Genomic DNA, 17,401 nt, shown 5'->3' on the forward strand with positions numbered 1-17,401 from the left:
GCGTTCCTAATCTGACGATTTCCTTTTCGTGGTAAAAAGTAATATTCTGTCGTCTTTTTACGAGCTTTATAAAGAAAACTTCTGTATCTCGACACAATAAACTTACGTGAAACCACGTAATTGACCCATAATCGCCCTTTTTACGGTGGTTTATACGTCGAACGTCAAATAAAATATAACCGCAATTTAATTGCAATTAAATGAAATAGCACTTTCGTGTTTACGAGTCTCTACGTGTCTTGAGACTTGTTAAAGTCGAGCTCGATCACGTTGATGCATTGTTTCGGTAGCGAATCGTCCAAGAGAAAGAAAACTCACGTTTTGCACAAAGGATGCGGCGTAGTGTCCAATTTTAGATCCCACTTGCGCATCGCCTTCGTCTTGGTCAACGCGATCACTTTTTTAACGCCCTCCAGCAAAATTTGCAGATCGTCTTCGTTGGTGAAATAATTAGGATGAATCTTGGGATAATCCAAGGGATTCGTCGAGTTCAGAGTCAGATAGCCGCGACTTCTGACGATGACGACCGTGGGTCTCGCGACGATCTCGCGACGATCGGGGCATTGGTCGATCCTGCCGCTGCCGTGACACTCTGTGTCCAGACCCGTGAGCGCGCATTTCGAGCTGAAGCCGTCGAAGAACAACTGCAGGTCGGGCACCCCGGCAGTCGCGTAACTACTTTCCATGAACGCCGTCACTTGCGTCAAGCCTGTACTCGACAACGGACCCGTTCGATTGCGCATGTACTCGTTCAACGTGTTCACGGAAAGCATCTCGTAGTATTTATCCTTTATCGTCATCTGAAACCAACCATTTGCGCCTCATTCTTGCGCCGTCTAATCGAATATCACTGTCTTTGCAACGCTCACCTTGATAGCGACGGACACGTGGTTCTGCAAATTTTTGCCGACCGGAAGGTCCTTGACGATCGCGATACTGAGCTTCTCGAGGTCCTCCTTAGGGCCGATACCCGACTGCAAAAGTATCTGGGGCGAGCCGATAGCACCGGCCGTCAAAATAATCTCTTTGTTGGCCATAAACTTGCGCGTGTTGCCGTGCTTGTCGACAAGTTGGACGCCGTATGCTCGCTTGCTCCAAGCTTCGGTCAGCACTTTCGTCACTCGCGCATTCGTCATCACGTAGAGATTCGATCTGCCAGCTACGGGTCTCAAGTAATACCTGCGTGTCGCACAGACGATCGTCTTCAAATGCATTCGCGTCAAGCCTCAAGCGTTCACCATCGAAATCCAACGCACCTCGACGTACTGCCTCGAAGTCCATCGTGCACGAGCATAGGTGCCACCGTGAATCCCGTCTGCGCGTCCTCTCTCAAGCCCGCGGTTCTGTAGCCCATCTCCGCCGCTGCCATCAATATAGCGTCGGCGAATTTGGGCCTGTGAGCGAACAAATCGATGACCATCGGGGCCCCGGTCTTGTAATTCTTAAAGATGCGCTTTTCCTTGAACTCGGGATGTATTGGATTCTCGGCGCGCTCGAAGTGCTTTTCTACCTCTGCGTACGACCAGCCGACGTTGCCCAAGTGCGCCCACTCGTCATAGATCGACGGGTGTCCACGCACGTACATCATGCCGTTCATGCCCGATGTTCCCGAGATCATTTTGCCGCGTGGCCATGTGCACACTCCACGTTTCGCTGTTTGACACACATTTCTTTATTTATTATTTCTTTTGCTTGCGCGATACGTGTAAGTTTGCATGAATTACGCAATCATTGAGTTCACTAATCGACGCTCGATCGAATGCACCAATGATGTCAACTGAATTTGATAAAAATTAGCGCGTAGGCATGAAAATTCAAATTATTTAAAATAAGAAACAACTCGAAGGTACGAATAAGATTCTTGCGCTCGAGAAACTAAATGAAGCACCGAGGCAAGCAGTAGGATGTGGCTGCGTTGGTTCGGTGAGATAATGCCAGTCGAGCTGCGAGCCGATAGCATTGAATGCCAGTCCTGGAATCGCAGTGAGCGACGGCTCTTCTGGGCCGGCCTCGATCAATAAAACCCGCCACCATCTGTTGTCACTCAAACGTCTCGCTACTATTGGACCCGCGACTCCAGCACCCACCACTATAAAGTCGAACCTGCAATTAAAGACCAAGCAAAAAGAAAAATAAACAACCGTGAAGTTCATTGAACGCCGGAGTGAAGAGAAAATCGATGACCATTCTTCCTTGGGTGGAGCATCGGTGCCAAGACGACGGCAGGGGTCGGCAATGTCGCATCTCGCCATCGCGAGTGCTTCGACAATCTCTACAAAAGAGCTGAGATTTCCGCAGACGGCGCCCATGTAGGCAGTGTCGTTGAACTTGCCGTTGCACTGGCAGCAACCCCCGCTCTCCAGCGTGTGCGTCGCAGTGAGCGAGTAATCGCGCACTGACGCGCTCTAAAATTCATTCGGATGAGTATAACGGGAGGAAACTCTTTTTACGCTTTGCGCGCCTATACTTAATAAGCAAAGACGCTGCAACGAAATATAACTTTTCGTGCGCGAAGAAACAGGCAATGGTTTTATTTTAGTTAACAGTCGGTCCACGCTGATTTACGTCTCGATCAAAGATACGAGGAGAAAGTTTCATAATATTACCAGAGTTACGTTCGAACGAAACGCAAGCGTAGTTCGAAAGTAGTAAAAAAACAAAGTAACCCAACGAGCTTCTGATGTTACGTCGATTATTGCCTCTCTCCTTCGATATAATTTATCACCGCGTATTCTAACTTTTCGAGCTAAAGCTTTTCAAATAAATAAATTAAAATGCTCATCCAGATACATATATTTGCGAGCATATGATCGGAAGTGGCTCGCACTGTTTTTATTTTACTCTGATCTTCCACTTTATTTTACTTCGTTCGCACAATCTTCACATATATTGACATCTTGTACAAAATGTCTTATCGGAGCTTTAACATAACTCTCCCTTTTTATTGCTTTTTAGACAAGATTAGCTGACGTACGTTTCTTCGGAGATTATTTTTATCCGAAAAATTTATTCGAATGAAAAAAAAAAAAATTCTACTTACTGCATAATGTACATTCGTTACTGACCAGAAAACAAGTGTCAGGAAAACCTTAAAAATGTAATTTATAACTGTCATATTTTCGATGATATCTGAAATAGAAATAACATTTACAAATGCAAAACCTTATTTTTGTAAAAGCACAAAACGGTTAGTCATATAATTCTAACCTTCAAATTATTCAGTACGCTATGAATTTACATCAATTGATGTGCCAAGTAAAGGTAAACTAAGTTTCAAAAGTGTCCAGTTAGGTAGCTATACGCACACTGCATATATGTGTCAAAATTTTATCGAGAAAAAATTGTACTATATGACGTTTCCAACTAAGACACTTGTGAAGTGTAGTAGTTAAATAAATATTTTATAGTTTTAAAAAGTCACTAACAATAAGGAAAGTTTAAAGTTAAATCAACAAATTAGTGGAAACGTAATTTATTAACTGGGTTTCCACATCTTTAGGAAAATAACTTATTGCAAACGTAGTTTCTTGGAAATCTAAAACTAATGCATTTAAACATTTTTAAACAGAAAATCTATACTCCAGAAAATTTATGTGATTGATAGTCGCGAAGTATCGATTCGTTGAAAATTGGAGCGTTTAGCTTATCACAGAAAAGTATAATTAATAAAATTACTTAGAGCCTTCTTTTTGAAAAAAATATAAGTTTGTTGTATGACACGCTGTTAATGTGTTCATTATCATTCTTTTCAGGAACGATTAAGTTCATTTTTATTTTTATGAGAAATAATGGAATCTATTTTACCAATGACCGACATAGATAATGAATTTATTTTGCTTCCTTGAGTCGAAATTTTTTTTAACAACATCAACGTAATTTTTATACGGTGCATCATTGAGTCAGAAGCTATAATACTTATTACTGTAGATATGAAAATACAAGTAATGCCAAATGAATTTTTTTGAAATTTTTGATAACATATTTTAATGAATTTTACATTCTCCAATTTTCACATTGCTATGTTTTTAAATTCTGTTAAACTGCTCCGATGATTAATTTTTCAAATGAATGTTTTATGATATCTATATTTTACAATTTTTAAAAACTGACGAAACTTTTTCTAGCTTCAAAAGTTTTTTTTAAACTCAACTCCTGCGTAGCTTCGTCGTGTGAGATCAAGGAGACAACAAATTGTTTGAAACTCCACTTACTCGTATGTCTTAAATTCAATTAAAAGTATTACAAAATTCAACTCATTGAAGTATGTTGTCTGTTTCACATACAAAATACTGTAAATAAAATAAAAAATTACTTAAAGTTTGATGCATATACATGAAATCTATTGCCGAGAGATATCAGTAGCAGGAAAAAGCAGATAAATACCTATTCCGATAGTACTATAGACTTTTTTATGTGACAAATACTTTCTTGATATTCTTAAATGTATATAACCACTCAAAAAGACTGTGATGTATACCTAAAGTTTTAGCCCAACAGATTATGTCTCTACAAATAAATCACAAATATATGTAGACTGTATGTTATGATAATATATACAGAGACTCTATGTAATTCTGAGATGAGCTATTTTTGATACTGTACTAGATCTTCACAGTATTCGAGCCAAACAGATTTTTTACGCCCACCAAACGAATTATTTTATTATTTCATGGAATCGAATTGCCGAATACTTAGTTAAATATTATTGACTATAATTCTAAACAAATTTTGTGCAATAATATCATCAAGTTCTTCTATGTTATACGCTAACGGTGATTTAAAAATACTATCTGTTCAGTGAACCATTCGTGCAATAAAAAGTTTACATTAAAATACATACCAAAGAAAAATATGAATGTAGCTTTCATTCATTCGCACATCAATTGAACGAAAAGCAAATGTGACAGAAAGTAACAACGTGAAGCACTGAACTGTAACTGTACCACCAAAGAGGATTCCGACGAATATATCGTACAGTCCACTAACATGGCTTTCCTGAAAGGCCACGATAAAAAAGCTCTCCCCCTCCCAAACGTCATTTTCTGAATATGCACACATACCGTTTTTATTTCACTTACTTTTTCGTATTCGGCGAAAAACGAAGTCATCTTCAATTGCGATTCACGACAGGCAGTTCTGCTTTTCATTCCATTTTGATATGTACATGGTGTGTGTTTTTTTTTAACTTTAATATTATTTTAAATTTTATGAATGAAAGTACAAAAAGTGATCTTGAAATCGTTCTTATATATAATGAAATAACACTGTGACGATGTACAAAAGTTATATAGACACGCGATTCGTAGAACGCAAAGCAATATAAAAATAAGAAAATCCACGTAATTCAATAAACTACAACGAGCTATTTCCTATCAGAATACGCTAAATATTAAATATAATGTTAAAGTGTTTAACAATAAATCATTTTGAATGATCTCCGTGATTAAAACATTTGTTTGACATTTTGTGTCAAATTTTTCGCTATTTTAAGGAATGACATGAAATGAGATTTCGAACGTCACTTTGACGCATTACAGCAACACATTATTAATTATATTTATGAAGATTTCATTGGCTTATCGAAATATGAGACAGAAAATATAAAATAAATTTTTGTTCACGGAGATCGTTCAAGTTTTACGATTCATTAAGAAAAGCTAAAGTCTCGTCGGTGCTTGTTAATCTGCCAGGCGGTTTTCAGTTTTAATCTCTCTTTATTCACTCCTCTATTGTGTCGACTCAACTGATCCTGCCATTCTTCTTTGATCATATCTGCTCCCTTCTCGGCAATCATGATCGTTGGAGCATTGGTATTGCCACTCACGATATTTGGCATGATCGATGCGTCGATCACGCGGAGTCCTGTGATACCGTGAACTCGTAATCTCGAATCCACTACCTAAATGCATTGTGACATCATTAATATTTTAATGTTTAATCGTGTTTGTGAAACATTATAATTCTTAATTGCAATAACTTTTGTATGTTTCAGGTGAGCCTAAAGTTCGTACATAAGAAAGCTAAACAAAAGGATTTGTGAGTTGACAAACAAGTAAAATTCGATGTAAGTGAGTCGTCTGTTAGTCAAGGTTTAGCATAAAAAAGTGAAAACTAGCGAGATAAAAATATATAGAAAGGAGAGCGCGCGATACCAACAGCCATAAAATCGTGTACGGGTCCCATTTTGCAAGTACTCGTCGGGTGATAAATGGTCATTGTGTAATGTCGAGCTTGACATTGCCAATACTCATCAGACAGGAACTCGTGTAACTCGGCGCATTCCCTGATTAGGTTTCTATTCGGTCGAGCATTCAGCGATCTCATGGTCGGGGTTTTGCTTATGTAGTCTATTAATTTTGCCCCTTCCACCTTCAAAGAAAAAGCACGTGATTAGAGTATAGTGCAAATATAACAATCGAAGGGGTTATCGCTATTTGCAACTGATTTCATAATCATGCCAAGTTCAAAAGAATTACTCACGAGGACATCAAGGTCGCGAGGATCGTCGAAGTAGTTTGGCACGATGACGGGTTGATGTTTAGGATCAGCACTTCTCAATTTGATATAACCACGACTACGTGGCCTCAACAGCAGCGGGACCATAGTATAGCTATCCTTGTAGACAATGTTCTCAAAGAGACCGGCGAAAAAATCATCGCATAAACCAAAGTTGCGTTTTATAAAGTAACCACCGTCCGCATTGTCAGCTGCCGAGGCTAAGAACAATTGTACGTCAGGATAGTCGTCGAAAGTGGCGTTGTTCAATCTACGCAGATGTACCTTTATGATAAGATAATGACAAAGCAGAACAAACAAAATTGCACGACGTACCTGGTATTAACGAAAGCCATAGCTTCGCACTCGGGTATCATGTACAGCGGCCCATTCGCATTTCCTACGAATTCTCTTATGGAATTGTACGTCAAACTCTTGGGCAGTATAAACGAAAAGTCGCGTTGTCCGTTATACCATTGTGGTCGATCGATGAGATAGCACAAGCCACCCATGGCCACGTGATCTTGTAAATTTTGACCTACACCCGGCAGGTCGTGCACCAAAGGTATACCCACCTCTCGGAGATGTCGGCTAGGACCTATCCCTGAAAGCATCAGCAGTTGGGGCGACTGAACTGAGCCAGCGGCAAGGATGACTTCACAGTTGGCGTAGACCGAGTAAGCGTTACGGCCACTTCGGAATTTCACTCCGTAAACTATTTTTGAGTCTTCGCCAATGAGAATTTCTTCGACGTGACTGTGAGTCGATATATGTAGGTTGTCACGCTTGCTGCACGATCTCAAAAAGGCTTTGGACGTGCTGCATCTTAACCCATCGCGTAGAGTGCCGTGGGAATACATGAAACCTGTTTGCGTTGCACCGTTGACGTCCACCGTGTCGTAGCCCAAGTCGCGACCTGCTCTCAGAAAGTACTCGGCCAGCGGAGTTTGATACCTGCACGCGACGTAAGCGTCATTATCAAGTGACTGACGATCACTTCTAAACAGATGAATATCGTACCTGAATCTTTCGATGGTAAGAGGGCCACCTTGGCCATGGTACGACGAGCCTGCAAGCTCGTCTATTCTATTGTCCTCGGACTTGATAAAGTAAGGCAGCACACTTTGATAGTCCCAACCTTCGTTCCCCATTGCGCTCCAACTGTCGTAATCTCTTCTATTGCCACGCACATAAAGCATAGCATTCAACACGGAACTGCCTCCGAGAACTTTACCTCTGGGCCAATTACATATGTTATTCTTCATTCCTAGGCAATAGCTTGAAGATGGCTCGGTCTTGAATCGCCAATCCATTGGAGATAATTGAAGGGTGGGGAAAATCATTGGCACGTCCGACAGTAGGGTTTCATCTCCTCCAGCTTCCAATAGTAATACCGACCAATTGGCGTTCTCCGATAATCGATTAGCTAATACCGAACCTGCTGATCCTCCGCCGACGATTATAAAATCGTATCGATCTTGTAGTTCTGACGGTGATCTGGGCTTGATTCGATGTTCGAAGTCGACGATGTCACGCCGTTGCATTAAAATTAAGTACCGTAAAAATAGCAGAAAGGCTGCTTCTGGGCCGTAGGATAAGGCGATCCGTGCGGCCGAGAACGAACCGACCAAAGACATGGCCTGTTTTCAATATTTTTATTTTTAATTTAGACAAAATTATTGTTCTAATGCCGCACTTTAACTACATGTTATGTTCTTCAATCTATGACTGAGCCGTTTAAAAACAAATTATAGAAATTATTGAAATTTTATTAGTCATGTTCACTAGTCACCTTCAATTACAGCCGGTCACTGTAAAATATAGCGAATTAGAAATAATTTCACTTTATAATTATTTTAACTCTTTTATGTAATAATAATTCCTTGAATTACTTCAATACCGAGACAATTGTTAATGTGAATAACCTCTGTACAGCGCTGAACAATCACTGAAATATTTTCCTCATTCAAACTATATTGGAAACACAAGTGCGTGAGGCGGATATTGCCAATGCAGCTTTGTTTTACTGACACGTGTGCCGGAAAGCCGGGATTAATGAACGCGTATACGTTAATATTGACGAAATGCCAGGAGTGCATTGAAATTATTCCAAATTTTATCGATTACTCGCAAGATTGATACATCCGATCAATCAGTCTTGCGAGTTCATTTCATCTATACTTTACATTACAGGTAAAATCGACTTTTCTCTTCTTTTCTCACGACAATTTTTCATTTATGTAGAATGACTGAATATTTGATTCGCAATGAGCTAAATAATCAGAGATTCATTCCAGGATAAAATCTTTCAATCAAGTATATTAATTTCTTGATATAATGACGAACCGCTACTTTACTAATGTTGCTTTGTTGTTTAAGAAACTAGACAGACAGTGTTGAATAAATGCTTAATACTATTTCGAAGACATAAATTAATTACCACAATAAAGTGACATGAAATATTAATTATACACGCCTACATATGCGAGATATTCAAAATAAAATAAAAACTATAAAGCCGTCATAACGCAAATTAGATCACGCTTATGTGATCTTCATATGAAACGCACCAGTGTGTGAGTGCGCGCGCGCGCGCGCGCGTGTGTGTGTGTGTGCATATGGTAAGATAACACGATGTAACACGACAATTTACTAAACGGCTCAGAGTTCGATATTTTTTCAGTCAAGATATTAGTATGCTATATTTTTCTAGTTCTTGCACTACATTTAATTTTTTTATTCGGTTTTCATACATTGTTATTATAAGCATCGTTGCTATTAATAACATAGTAAAAACATCTACATATGAAGTAGTGATCATTATCAATGTATAGTGGCGCCTAAATAATATGGACACATTGATGTGTACTGATTATGCAGGAAATATAAAAACAAGCCGGAAGTTTCATTTCATTTTTCAATTGGAATAAACAATAACGTATATTTATCAACAAGCATACTTTATTATTTACAAACAAAATTCACCGTACACATACTTTAAAGACGTATCAATGCTTTCTTTTCAAGGTGGTTTCTGATAGAACCTGATCAATAAATTAACATTTAAAATTAGGAAAATTAAAGTCTTTCGTATGTTATTCCTAAGTTACTTATATGTATATTCACTAACCGTAGATATCGAATTGACTTTAATTAGACTTGTACAACACTTCATCACTCGAAGTCCGACTGCTCAAATACGTATAGCACACAAAAATTAGACAGCATCTCAACCACTGGCTGTGAATCTCTCCACTGACAACTTCTGTACAAAGAAAAAGTGAAACGCTTCGAAAATACACCGACTCTTTTCCATGGGAATCCCCTGTGAGACATGACACTGTGAAAGTCTGACGAGACACCTTTAATGACATTAGCAAATATGTACAGTCTCGTTCGGTAGAGAACGTTTACGACCTACATCTACTTTCTCGACAACGCGCCCGCGCGGCGCTCGCACTCCACGCGTACACGCACGAATAACGATTTTGTCGTCGCATACGTAAACGTAGACGGACAATATTCTTTGAATTGACGAGGAAAACTTAATTTTTTTTCACTGCTCCCTGTGACTATCTCACCTTACGGCGGTGGCTATTACTAGTGTTACAAAATCACAATATGACGTATCTTTACAAACACACTCGACGTTATTAATACTGAGATGTGTAAACTTACGACTGATATATTCGATGGGTATAGAATGTGACGCATTATAGGGTTAAATGTTTCCTAGTGTTGCTTTTCTGTAGCCAAATACGAGTGAATATTGTTATGTTAAAATTGCTAAAAATTCAATATAAGCATCCATCGAGTGTTATTATCGTGAGCAACGATAGATTAATCTTCCAGTCACATTTAAAGGTAATCGCTTGCATAAATTACTCTACAGTATTGCAAAGCTTAGTTTAACTTATATACACACTAACCGTAGATATCGAACTGACTTTAATTAAACCCGTACATCACTTCATCACTCGAAGTACGACTGTTCGAATATGTCTAGCACGCAAAAATTAGACGGCTCTTCAACCCCTGTTCCTCTTCTTCAGCCAAAACTCTTTGATCATATCAGCACCCTTCTCGCCAACCATGATCGTGGGTGCGTTGGTATTCCCACTGATTTGGTTTGGCATAATAGAAGCGTCAATGACCCTGAGACCCGACAACCCGTAGACCTTCAACTCAGGATCGACGACAGCTTGAGAATCCCAGTAAGGACCCATCTTGCAAGTTCCGACCGGATGGTAAACCGTAGCCGAATAGTGTCGAATCATACACTCCCAATATGGATCAGTGTAGAGCTGCAGATGCATGCAGCCTGGCCATGGAGTTGGGTTAAATTCACTGCCGAACTTTTTGAACGCGGCCGTTCTGCTCAACGCGATAGCGATCTTCACGCCTTCCACTATCGTCGCCATGTCTTGAGGATCTTTGAAGTAGTTGGGGTAGATGAGCGGATGGTCGAAGGGGTTCTTGCTACGTAGCTTGATGTGTCCCTTGCTCTTGGGCCTCAGAAGCATAGGGAGTACGCTCCACACGTCCTTGTTGTTGATGTGGCCAAAGACGGCGTCGTAGAAGCGCTTCGTCAGCCCGTGTATTTTGCGTAGTTGACGTCCACCGTCGGAATTGGTCGAGCCGGAGATGAAGTGGAGCTCGATGTCTGGGAAATCTGTGCTCGCGTTGGCGAACTTGGTGTTGACGAACGCTAGGCCCTCCACGCCGCCGAGAACGGTCAACGGGCCGGTGCCGAAAATTGCGTATTGCAGAACAGCGTTGACGCTGTGCAACCGATTCTCCACCATTGATACTTCCTGATTGACCATAAAAGTGAGACCGCCTACGCCCACGTGATCTTGCATGTTCTCACCCACTGGCAGGTCTTGAATTACCGGAATACCTGTAAATGTCACAGTTTCTTAACTTTTTGTAAATTCAAACTCAAGAGATTCGTTCATTTTGCGTTTAAGAAAAGCAAAATGAACGAATTGTTGTTGGCTTTTCTTTCGGTCTGCCCGAGTTTAGGAGCAATTACCTAATTGAGACAAATGGTGTTTTGGACCAACGCCCGAAAGCATCAAAATTTGAGGGGAATTAATAGAACCGCCGGACAGGATAATTTCCTTCTTAGCGCGAATGCGATAGATCTTGTCGTCGCGCATGAACTCGACGCCGTAGGCCCGTTTACTCGCCGGGTCGATTAACACCTGTACGAAGAGGAAAAACACAGTAAATGAAACGGGGGAACATTACTTGATTTCTGAAGTTTGAACGTGCCTTAGTAACATGTGAATTCATGGCGACATGGAGATTCTTCCTCAATCTGGCAGGTCTCAAGAAAGCTTTGGCCGTCGAGCAGCGACTGCCACGTCTGATGGTTCCTTGAGCGATCATAAATCCAGTTTGATGCTCGCCGTTGATGTCACGATTTTCGTAGCCCATCTGCTGGCCTGCCTGCACGAATGCCGTTGCCAGTGGCGTGTGCCACGGTGCCTCCTGCACGGTCAAGTAGCCACCAGTTGCGTGGTACGGTGTTCGGGTTAAATAGGGATTTTGATTGTCCTCGGACTTTTTGAAGTAACGCAACACGTCGGCCGAACCCCAGCCTGTGTTGCCTTCTTGTTCCCAAATGTCGTAGTCACGTTTGTTGCCGCGAAGGTACAGCATGTAATTGAGCACACTAGAGCCGCCGATGACTTTGCCTCGAGGCCAGTTGCAACGACTGTTTTCCATCGCTGTGGATAGACATTGGACTCGTTAATCGTCGCTTCAACGAGTTTTTCAGATGACAAGAAACAAGTTTACAATCAACGCAAAATAAACTTCAGTCGATCTTTTCCAATCGCAAGTGAAAAGTCATCGAGCTTCACTCGCTCTGCGTACGAACGGTTATCGGAGAGTGAGCTATGGCCGAACGAAATTGTCGACGGCACTTACCTAGACACGCGTCGCCTTGCGCTTCTGTCTTGTACATCCAGTCCAGTTTACTCAGCTGTAAGTATCCTGCTAAAAGCGGTACATCCGAGATTTCGGTTTCATCGCCGCCAGCTTCCAAAAGGAGTACGTTCCAATTTTCCACTTCGCTCAAGCGACTCGCCACTACCGCCCCTGCAACGAGGAAATGTAACGTGGATGACCAAGTTAATGCATGAACATTGCAAGAGAGACAGTTTCCTTCTGCACCGATTCAATGTTTTACTGAAATACGTTTCGATGAAAACTCACCTGCCGACCCCGCCCCCACCACTATAAAATCATAATTAGGCAGTAGCAGTTCGGAAGGCACATCGATCGGACGAGATTCAGGATCCATAACTTCGTATTGAAAGTACATGATAGCCGCAGCTAAGGTCGGAAAAAACCAGGACAGACTGCCGGTCGCCGAACTCGCGGCTGACGTGAATAGATTCTGTATATCCATCTTGCGGTTAATGCGATGCGATCAGCGTTCCTCCCTTGATCACCGCCTCGCGATAAAGCTACAGCTGAAATTGAAAAGCGAGCAAGATTATACATGGGACTAACGTTTGATATATGAGTAAGAGCTTTAAATTTGTTCGTGTCTCGAGAAACTTTTTTGAAGATTCTGCCTATGTAAATAATCTCAACGGTATTTTGAACGACGAATACAGTGGTTTCTGACTAACAGTTAGGTCGCCAATTCATTCAGTATAACATTCAGCAGTCGCAAACGCGTTTAGAAATTTAATTTGTGAATTGCAATAGATTGTTTAAACATTATTTTTCGCGCGTTCTTTCTATTTCCGGTACACATTCTTATAGGCATATTGAATCGCCAATCACTCGAACGAATAAAAAAAATAGTCTCACCCACCGTCAATCCAACTGCTAGGAGCACTTCAATCGACGACAAAGCAACGTTAGAAAGACTGCGAGCAATCGCGGACGACTATCGGTACATTCGATCGTCGCTGTTACCGTGAACAGACTGAGCGGATACCCGTGACTTTTACCGAAGTCTTCCCCTTGACGGGACGAGCGAAGACAGTCCACTTGAAGAAGGTGGGAGAGCAACACGCTCACGTACACCGGCTTAGGAGCTTTCTTCCATTTGTATTCTAGATGCGTCGAACCGCGCCGGTTCTGCACGCTATTAACGTCCCGACGAGGTCGATTTTCGATGAAAATCTTCTTTTCATTGTCTTTAATGGAACTTTTGCCCCCCGCGATTATAGATTTTCTAACGCTTTCTCTTTCTTTTCTTTATTTACCATTATCGTCCATTGCGCCCGAATTGTCAATTGCCATAGAAAGGCTAAATCTCGAAGCTACGGCGTTTTGCGCGATTTCAATGTTATCGCTGCAAGATTCAATTCGATCGTCGCTTGATAAAACTACAAGCCTCTGCTAACGAGGCGAATCAAAAAGGGAGCATTGCGACGTGAAAAATTGCAATGCCAATTAATTTCCAATGCTCGAGCATCCCGGCGATACCCCTCGATTCGTGCATTCACCGAACACTTTTGAATCTGTCGGAGTGACGCGTTTTATCGAATAAAGAAGAGAGGAGCCTCAATGTGATATTGAAAGGCAGGCGGAATATGTCGATATTGCACGTGCTCCGGAAAGGATGCGTCCTATTCTTTTTCTTTTTTTCTCCTTTTTTGAAACGGCGCTCTTCTTCGCGAACGGTAGTATTACTTAATCGCTCGAGTTTCACATTTTCTCTCTCTCTCTCTCTCTCTCTCTCTTTCTACCTCTTTCTCGCGAATGCGGGACACGTCGACGACGACGCGCTGCCGGACGCGTGTACCGACGCACGTATTCTATTTCGGCGATTGGGTAATCGATGTTTTTCATTCGTCACAGTACCACGATGACATTTTTTCCTGTGTTAATACACTTTTCGGTCATTTGAACGTTTGTCTTTTGGCGTGTCTTTTTCAGAATTATCATGAAATAGTGGCATTCGACTAGGTACTCGACAAACTGAGATTGACAATAACAGTATCGTTGACGTCAATAAAATCGATTCGGCTTTTATCCGAATGAATTAAACTAATGCAAGAAATGTACGTTGATCACCTGGCCGTCTGCATCAAGCATCGCACCAATTGAGTGGCAAATCACTTTCGTCAACCCCGATCGTGACGATCACTGTAGTCCAAAACAATCTATTTGGGATATCACTCACCATGAGCCCTTGATGTGCCGTGGCACCTCAAATAAACGTCGTTTTCGAGGCTAAAAGACCGAGGCTACAGTTCGATTGATATGCACCAATCGTTTGAGGACTCGTACAGTCGTGATCATCCTGAATCACCTTTGTCTCGACGCATTCGTACACTTGGGGTTTTATGGTACAAGGCTTCGATTATGTGCGATTAGCTCAGTGAATTATTAATTGGCAATGGGACCGCCGAGCACGCGAAGAGCTTAGAAACGAAGGAGAGCAGACGAGAAAAGTGCCGGGGACATTCCAGCAGCAAGGAAATAATGATAGGCAGCCGCTGAAATAGCAAGTTTATTAAAACGATTCAAGGTTTGTGTGTCGCAGAGCTCGTACAGCCGCGCTCGCGCCGCTCGGTTTCTCCGTTCACTTTTCCGACTTTTCACTCGCCACTGGTACTTGGACGCTGACCTTCGTTAAGAGCGACGGGCAACTTTTTCCGCACTCGCCGGTGTCTCGCAATACTGGGCAAGGGGCGTCCGTGACCTTGCTCCCCGACGATCGCGAGAACGACGCGTTATTGGAACAGAGGCGGGGCTGGCGGCGGTCAACGGACCGCGAGGAACAGGTTCAGCCGCGCGCTTTTCACCGAGAGGAACATAACGGTTCGCCGTGCGCCGCGGTCGAACTCCCTCTCTCCGCGCCAGCGCGGCGTGCGCGACGAGAACTCCCGCTCGGCCAAATCGGTACGTCTCGTTTTGGGCGAGCTGCGAAAGCAACGCTGATCCTACGAGCCGAGGTCTCGCCGAGAAGCTTTTGACTCTCCGTCGGCTGCGACGCACTTCGGCACCGAACGAATCCAACTTTCGATCGCAAACATTTACGATTTACACGTCGGTCAGGCAAAGAAAAATTTCACCCGCGCTGACGTATTTCGAATGTCAAAGCAGTAAAAGTACGAACGACTACGCAAGACAGACAGACAGACAGGGAGCAGAAAGGAAGAACAAACGAAAAAATGAAACGTACGAAAATGCCTGAGCGGTCGGTCGGATAGGCGAGAATACGGACAGCTACAGCCTGACGTGACTCGCGCGCTCGCGTGGAATTCTTCCTCTTTAATAAGCTCCGCCTGGATCGCGATCCCGCGGCTATGCGCCACGGACTCGATTTTGCGCGATTCTTCGATTGCGCACACCCTCGGCGTCCGATAAGCGTGCTCCCGCCTATCTCTTTCTACGCCACGGCGCGATGACATTAAGAGGCACGCGCTGATACGTCGAGCCGAGAGCCTTCCCTCGAGATTAATTCGATCGCGTTGGTAGTTTTTTTTTTCGTTTTGCAGCGCGATCGACGAGAAGAGGCACCTGTCTCGCGCAGGCTAACGTCAACGCTGTAACGACAATAGCCGCGAGAGAGCTCGCCTGTGCGCATCCGTCCAACGCGAGGAGGAAACGTTGCTCGAGCGTCACTTGGACGCGGCGTGGCGAGAACAAACGACCGCGCAACGCACCGCGGCAAGTGGTGGACGATATTTTTCGTAACGGCGCTTGTGCGCGGTCGCACAGTCGCGACAAAGAGCCGCGCGATGTCGTGCCGACCTACTTGGTAGCAAATGCCGAGTAGCCTTCCGGGATATCCCGAAGTCACGTTCGGCCGGCGCGAATTTCGTTTCGAGCCTGTGTCGGACTGTAGGAGAAGCTCTTTGTCTTCGGAGCAGGACGATCCTCCTCGAACCGAATACACCAGGACCAGACGTAGGCGCGAGCACGGTCGATGCGACCGAGTACAGAAAGTGCTCCGACGGTGGTGTTCGCCACGGGCAATCGGTCTATCTCCGGCAGCGTGGTCAGCCGAGAAACGTTCCTCGGGCGTTCCAGGCATTCGCGCAACGGACTGTCCCTTGGCTCCGTACCTGTCGCTCGTCGCGCAGGCCAGGCGGCTGTCGATCGGCGTCTCTCTCTCCTCTAGATCTTACCCAGAGCGAGCTAACGTGCGAATCGATGGTATTGCTCGGCAGGAGGATGCTGCGGCTCGATGAAGAAGCGCACGATCGTCGGCGGCTACGCGTTTACCTGGTGGTTCGTCACGGACGTGCAGCGATTGTCTCTCGAGGTGATGACCCTGAATCCCGTGTGCGAGAGCGTGGAGACGGCTCAGGGCGTGCCGCTGACCGTGACCGGCGTGGCTCAGTGCAAGATCATGAAGGCCGACGAGCTGCTGTGCACCGCCAGCGAGCAATTCCTCGGCAAGAATGTCCACGAGATCAAGTCCACCATACTGTCCACCCTGGAGGGCCATCTTCGCGCTATACTGGGTGAGTAGTTCTCGTCGGCCAACTCGCAGAGCTGAATTCCGATCTCGATCGAAAACCCTGGCGTTCGCGGCGGACCTCTGCCAAAGCATGCCCTTTCGCTAAAGCCAATCTATTTCGCGATCTGTGCGTGTGCGTGTGTGCAGGTACTCTCTCGGTGGAGGAGGTGTACAAGGACAGGGATCAGTTCGCCGCACTGGTGCGCGAGGTCGCCGCGCCGGACGTGGGCCGCATGGGCATCGAGATCCTGTCGTTCACCATTAAGGACGTCTACGACGACGTGCAGTACCTGGCGTCGCTGGGCAAAGCCCAAACGGCCGCGGTCAAGCGGGACGCCGACGTCGGCGTCGCCGAGGCCAACAGGGATGCTGGAATCAGGGTGAGGGGAGGGGGGGCGGCCCGCGAGCGCTCGGCCATCCGTTTCCCCGTCGGGGCACTAATGCGACAGCTTGATTTCGTGC

The 17,401-nt window shown here is 43.9% G+C and overlaps 2 protein-coding genes across 2 annotated transcripts in view; one reads left to right on the forward strand and one right to left on the reverse strand.

The window, feature by feature from the left end:
• Positions 1 to 17,401, forward strand: part of LOC131668962 (flotillin-2) — an 89,999-nt gene that overhangs the window by 66,935 nt on the left and 5,663 nt on the right. The window contains exons 2-3 of the mRNA XM_058943476.1: positions 16,647 to 16,943; positions 17,087 to 17,319. Of these exons, the coding sequence (XP_058799459.1) occupies positions 16,647 to 16,943; positions 17,087 to 17,319 (530 nt within the window). The remainder of the gene's footprint in view (positions 1 to 16,646; positions 16,944 to 17,086; positions 17,320 to 17,401) is intronic.
• Positions 10,179 to 14,194, reverse strand: LOC131668963 (glucose dehydrogenase [FAD, quinone]). Its single transcript, XM_058943478.1, has 6 exons — positions 14,177 to 14,194; positions 12,721 to 12,916; positions 12,433 to 12,603; positions 11,773 to 12,230; positions 11,531 to 11,702; positions 10,179 to 11,395 (listed from the first exon to the last, which is right to left on the reverse strand). The coding sequence occupies exons 2-6, from the start codon at positions 12,914 to 12,916 to the stop codon at positions 10,524 to 10,526; spliced, it is 1,869 nt and encodes a 622-aa protein (XP_058799461.1). The 5' UTR covers positions 14,177 to 14,194; the 3' UTR covers positions 10,179 to 10,523.

This window comes from Phymastichus coffea, unplaced genomic scaffold (assembly GCF_024137745.1).
Source record: "Phymastichus coffea isolate CEN01 unplaced genomic scaffold, Cenicafe_Pcof_1.1 PCOF00085, whole genome shotgun sequence".
NCBI classification, from domain to species: Eukaryota; Metazoa; Arthropoda; class Insecta; order Hymenoptera; family Eulophidae; genus Phymastichus; species Phymastichus coffea.

Bases quoted from the DNA above. Each gene is read 5' to 3' on its own strand.
- LOC131668963 (XM_058943478.1), bottom strand. From the start codon at position 12,916: ATGGATATACAGAATCTATTCACGTCAGCCGCGAGTTCGGCGACCGGC. The intron at 12,604-12,720 runs GTGAGTTTTCAT...TCCTCGTTGCAG, and splicing joins GGTGGGGGCGGGGTCGGCAG to GGGCGGTAGTGGCGAGTCGC. The intron at 12,231-12,432 runs GTAAGTGCCGTC...GTCTATCCACAG, and splicing joins GCAAGGCGACGCGTGTCTAG to CGATGGAAAACAGTCGTTGC.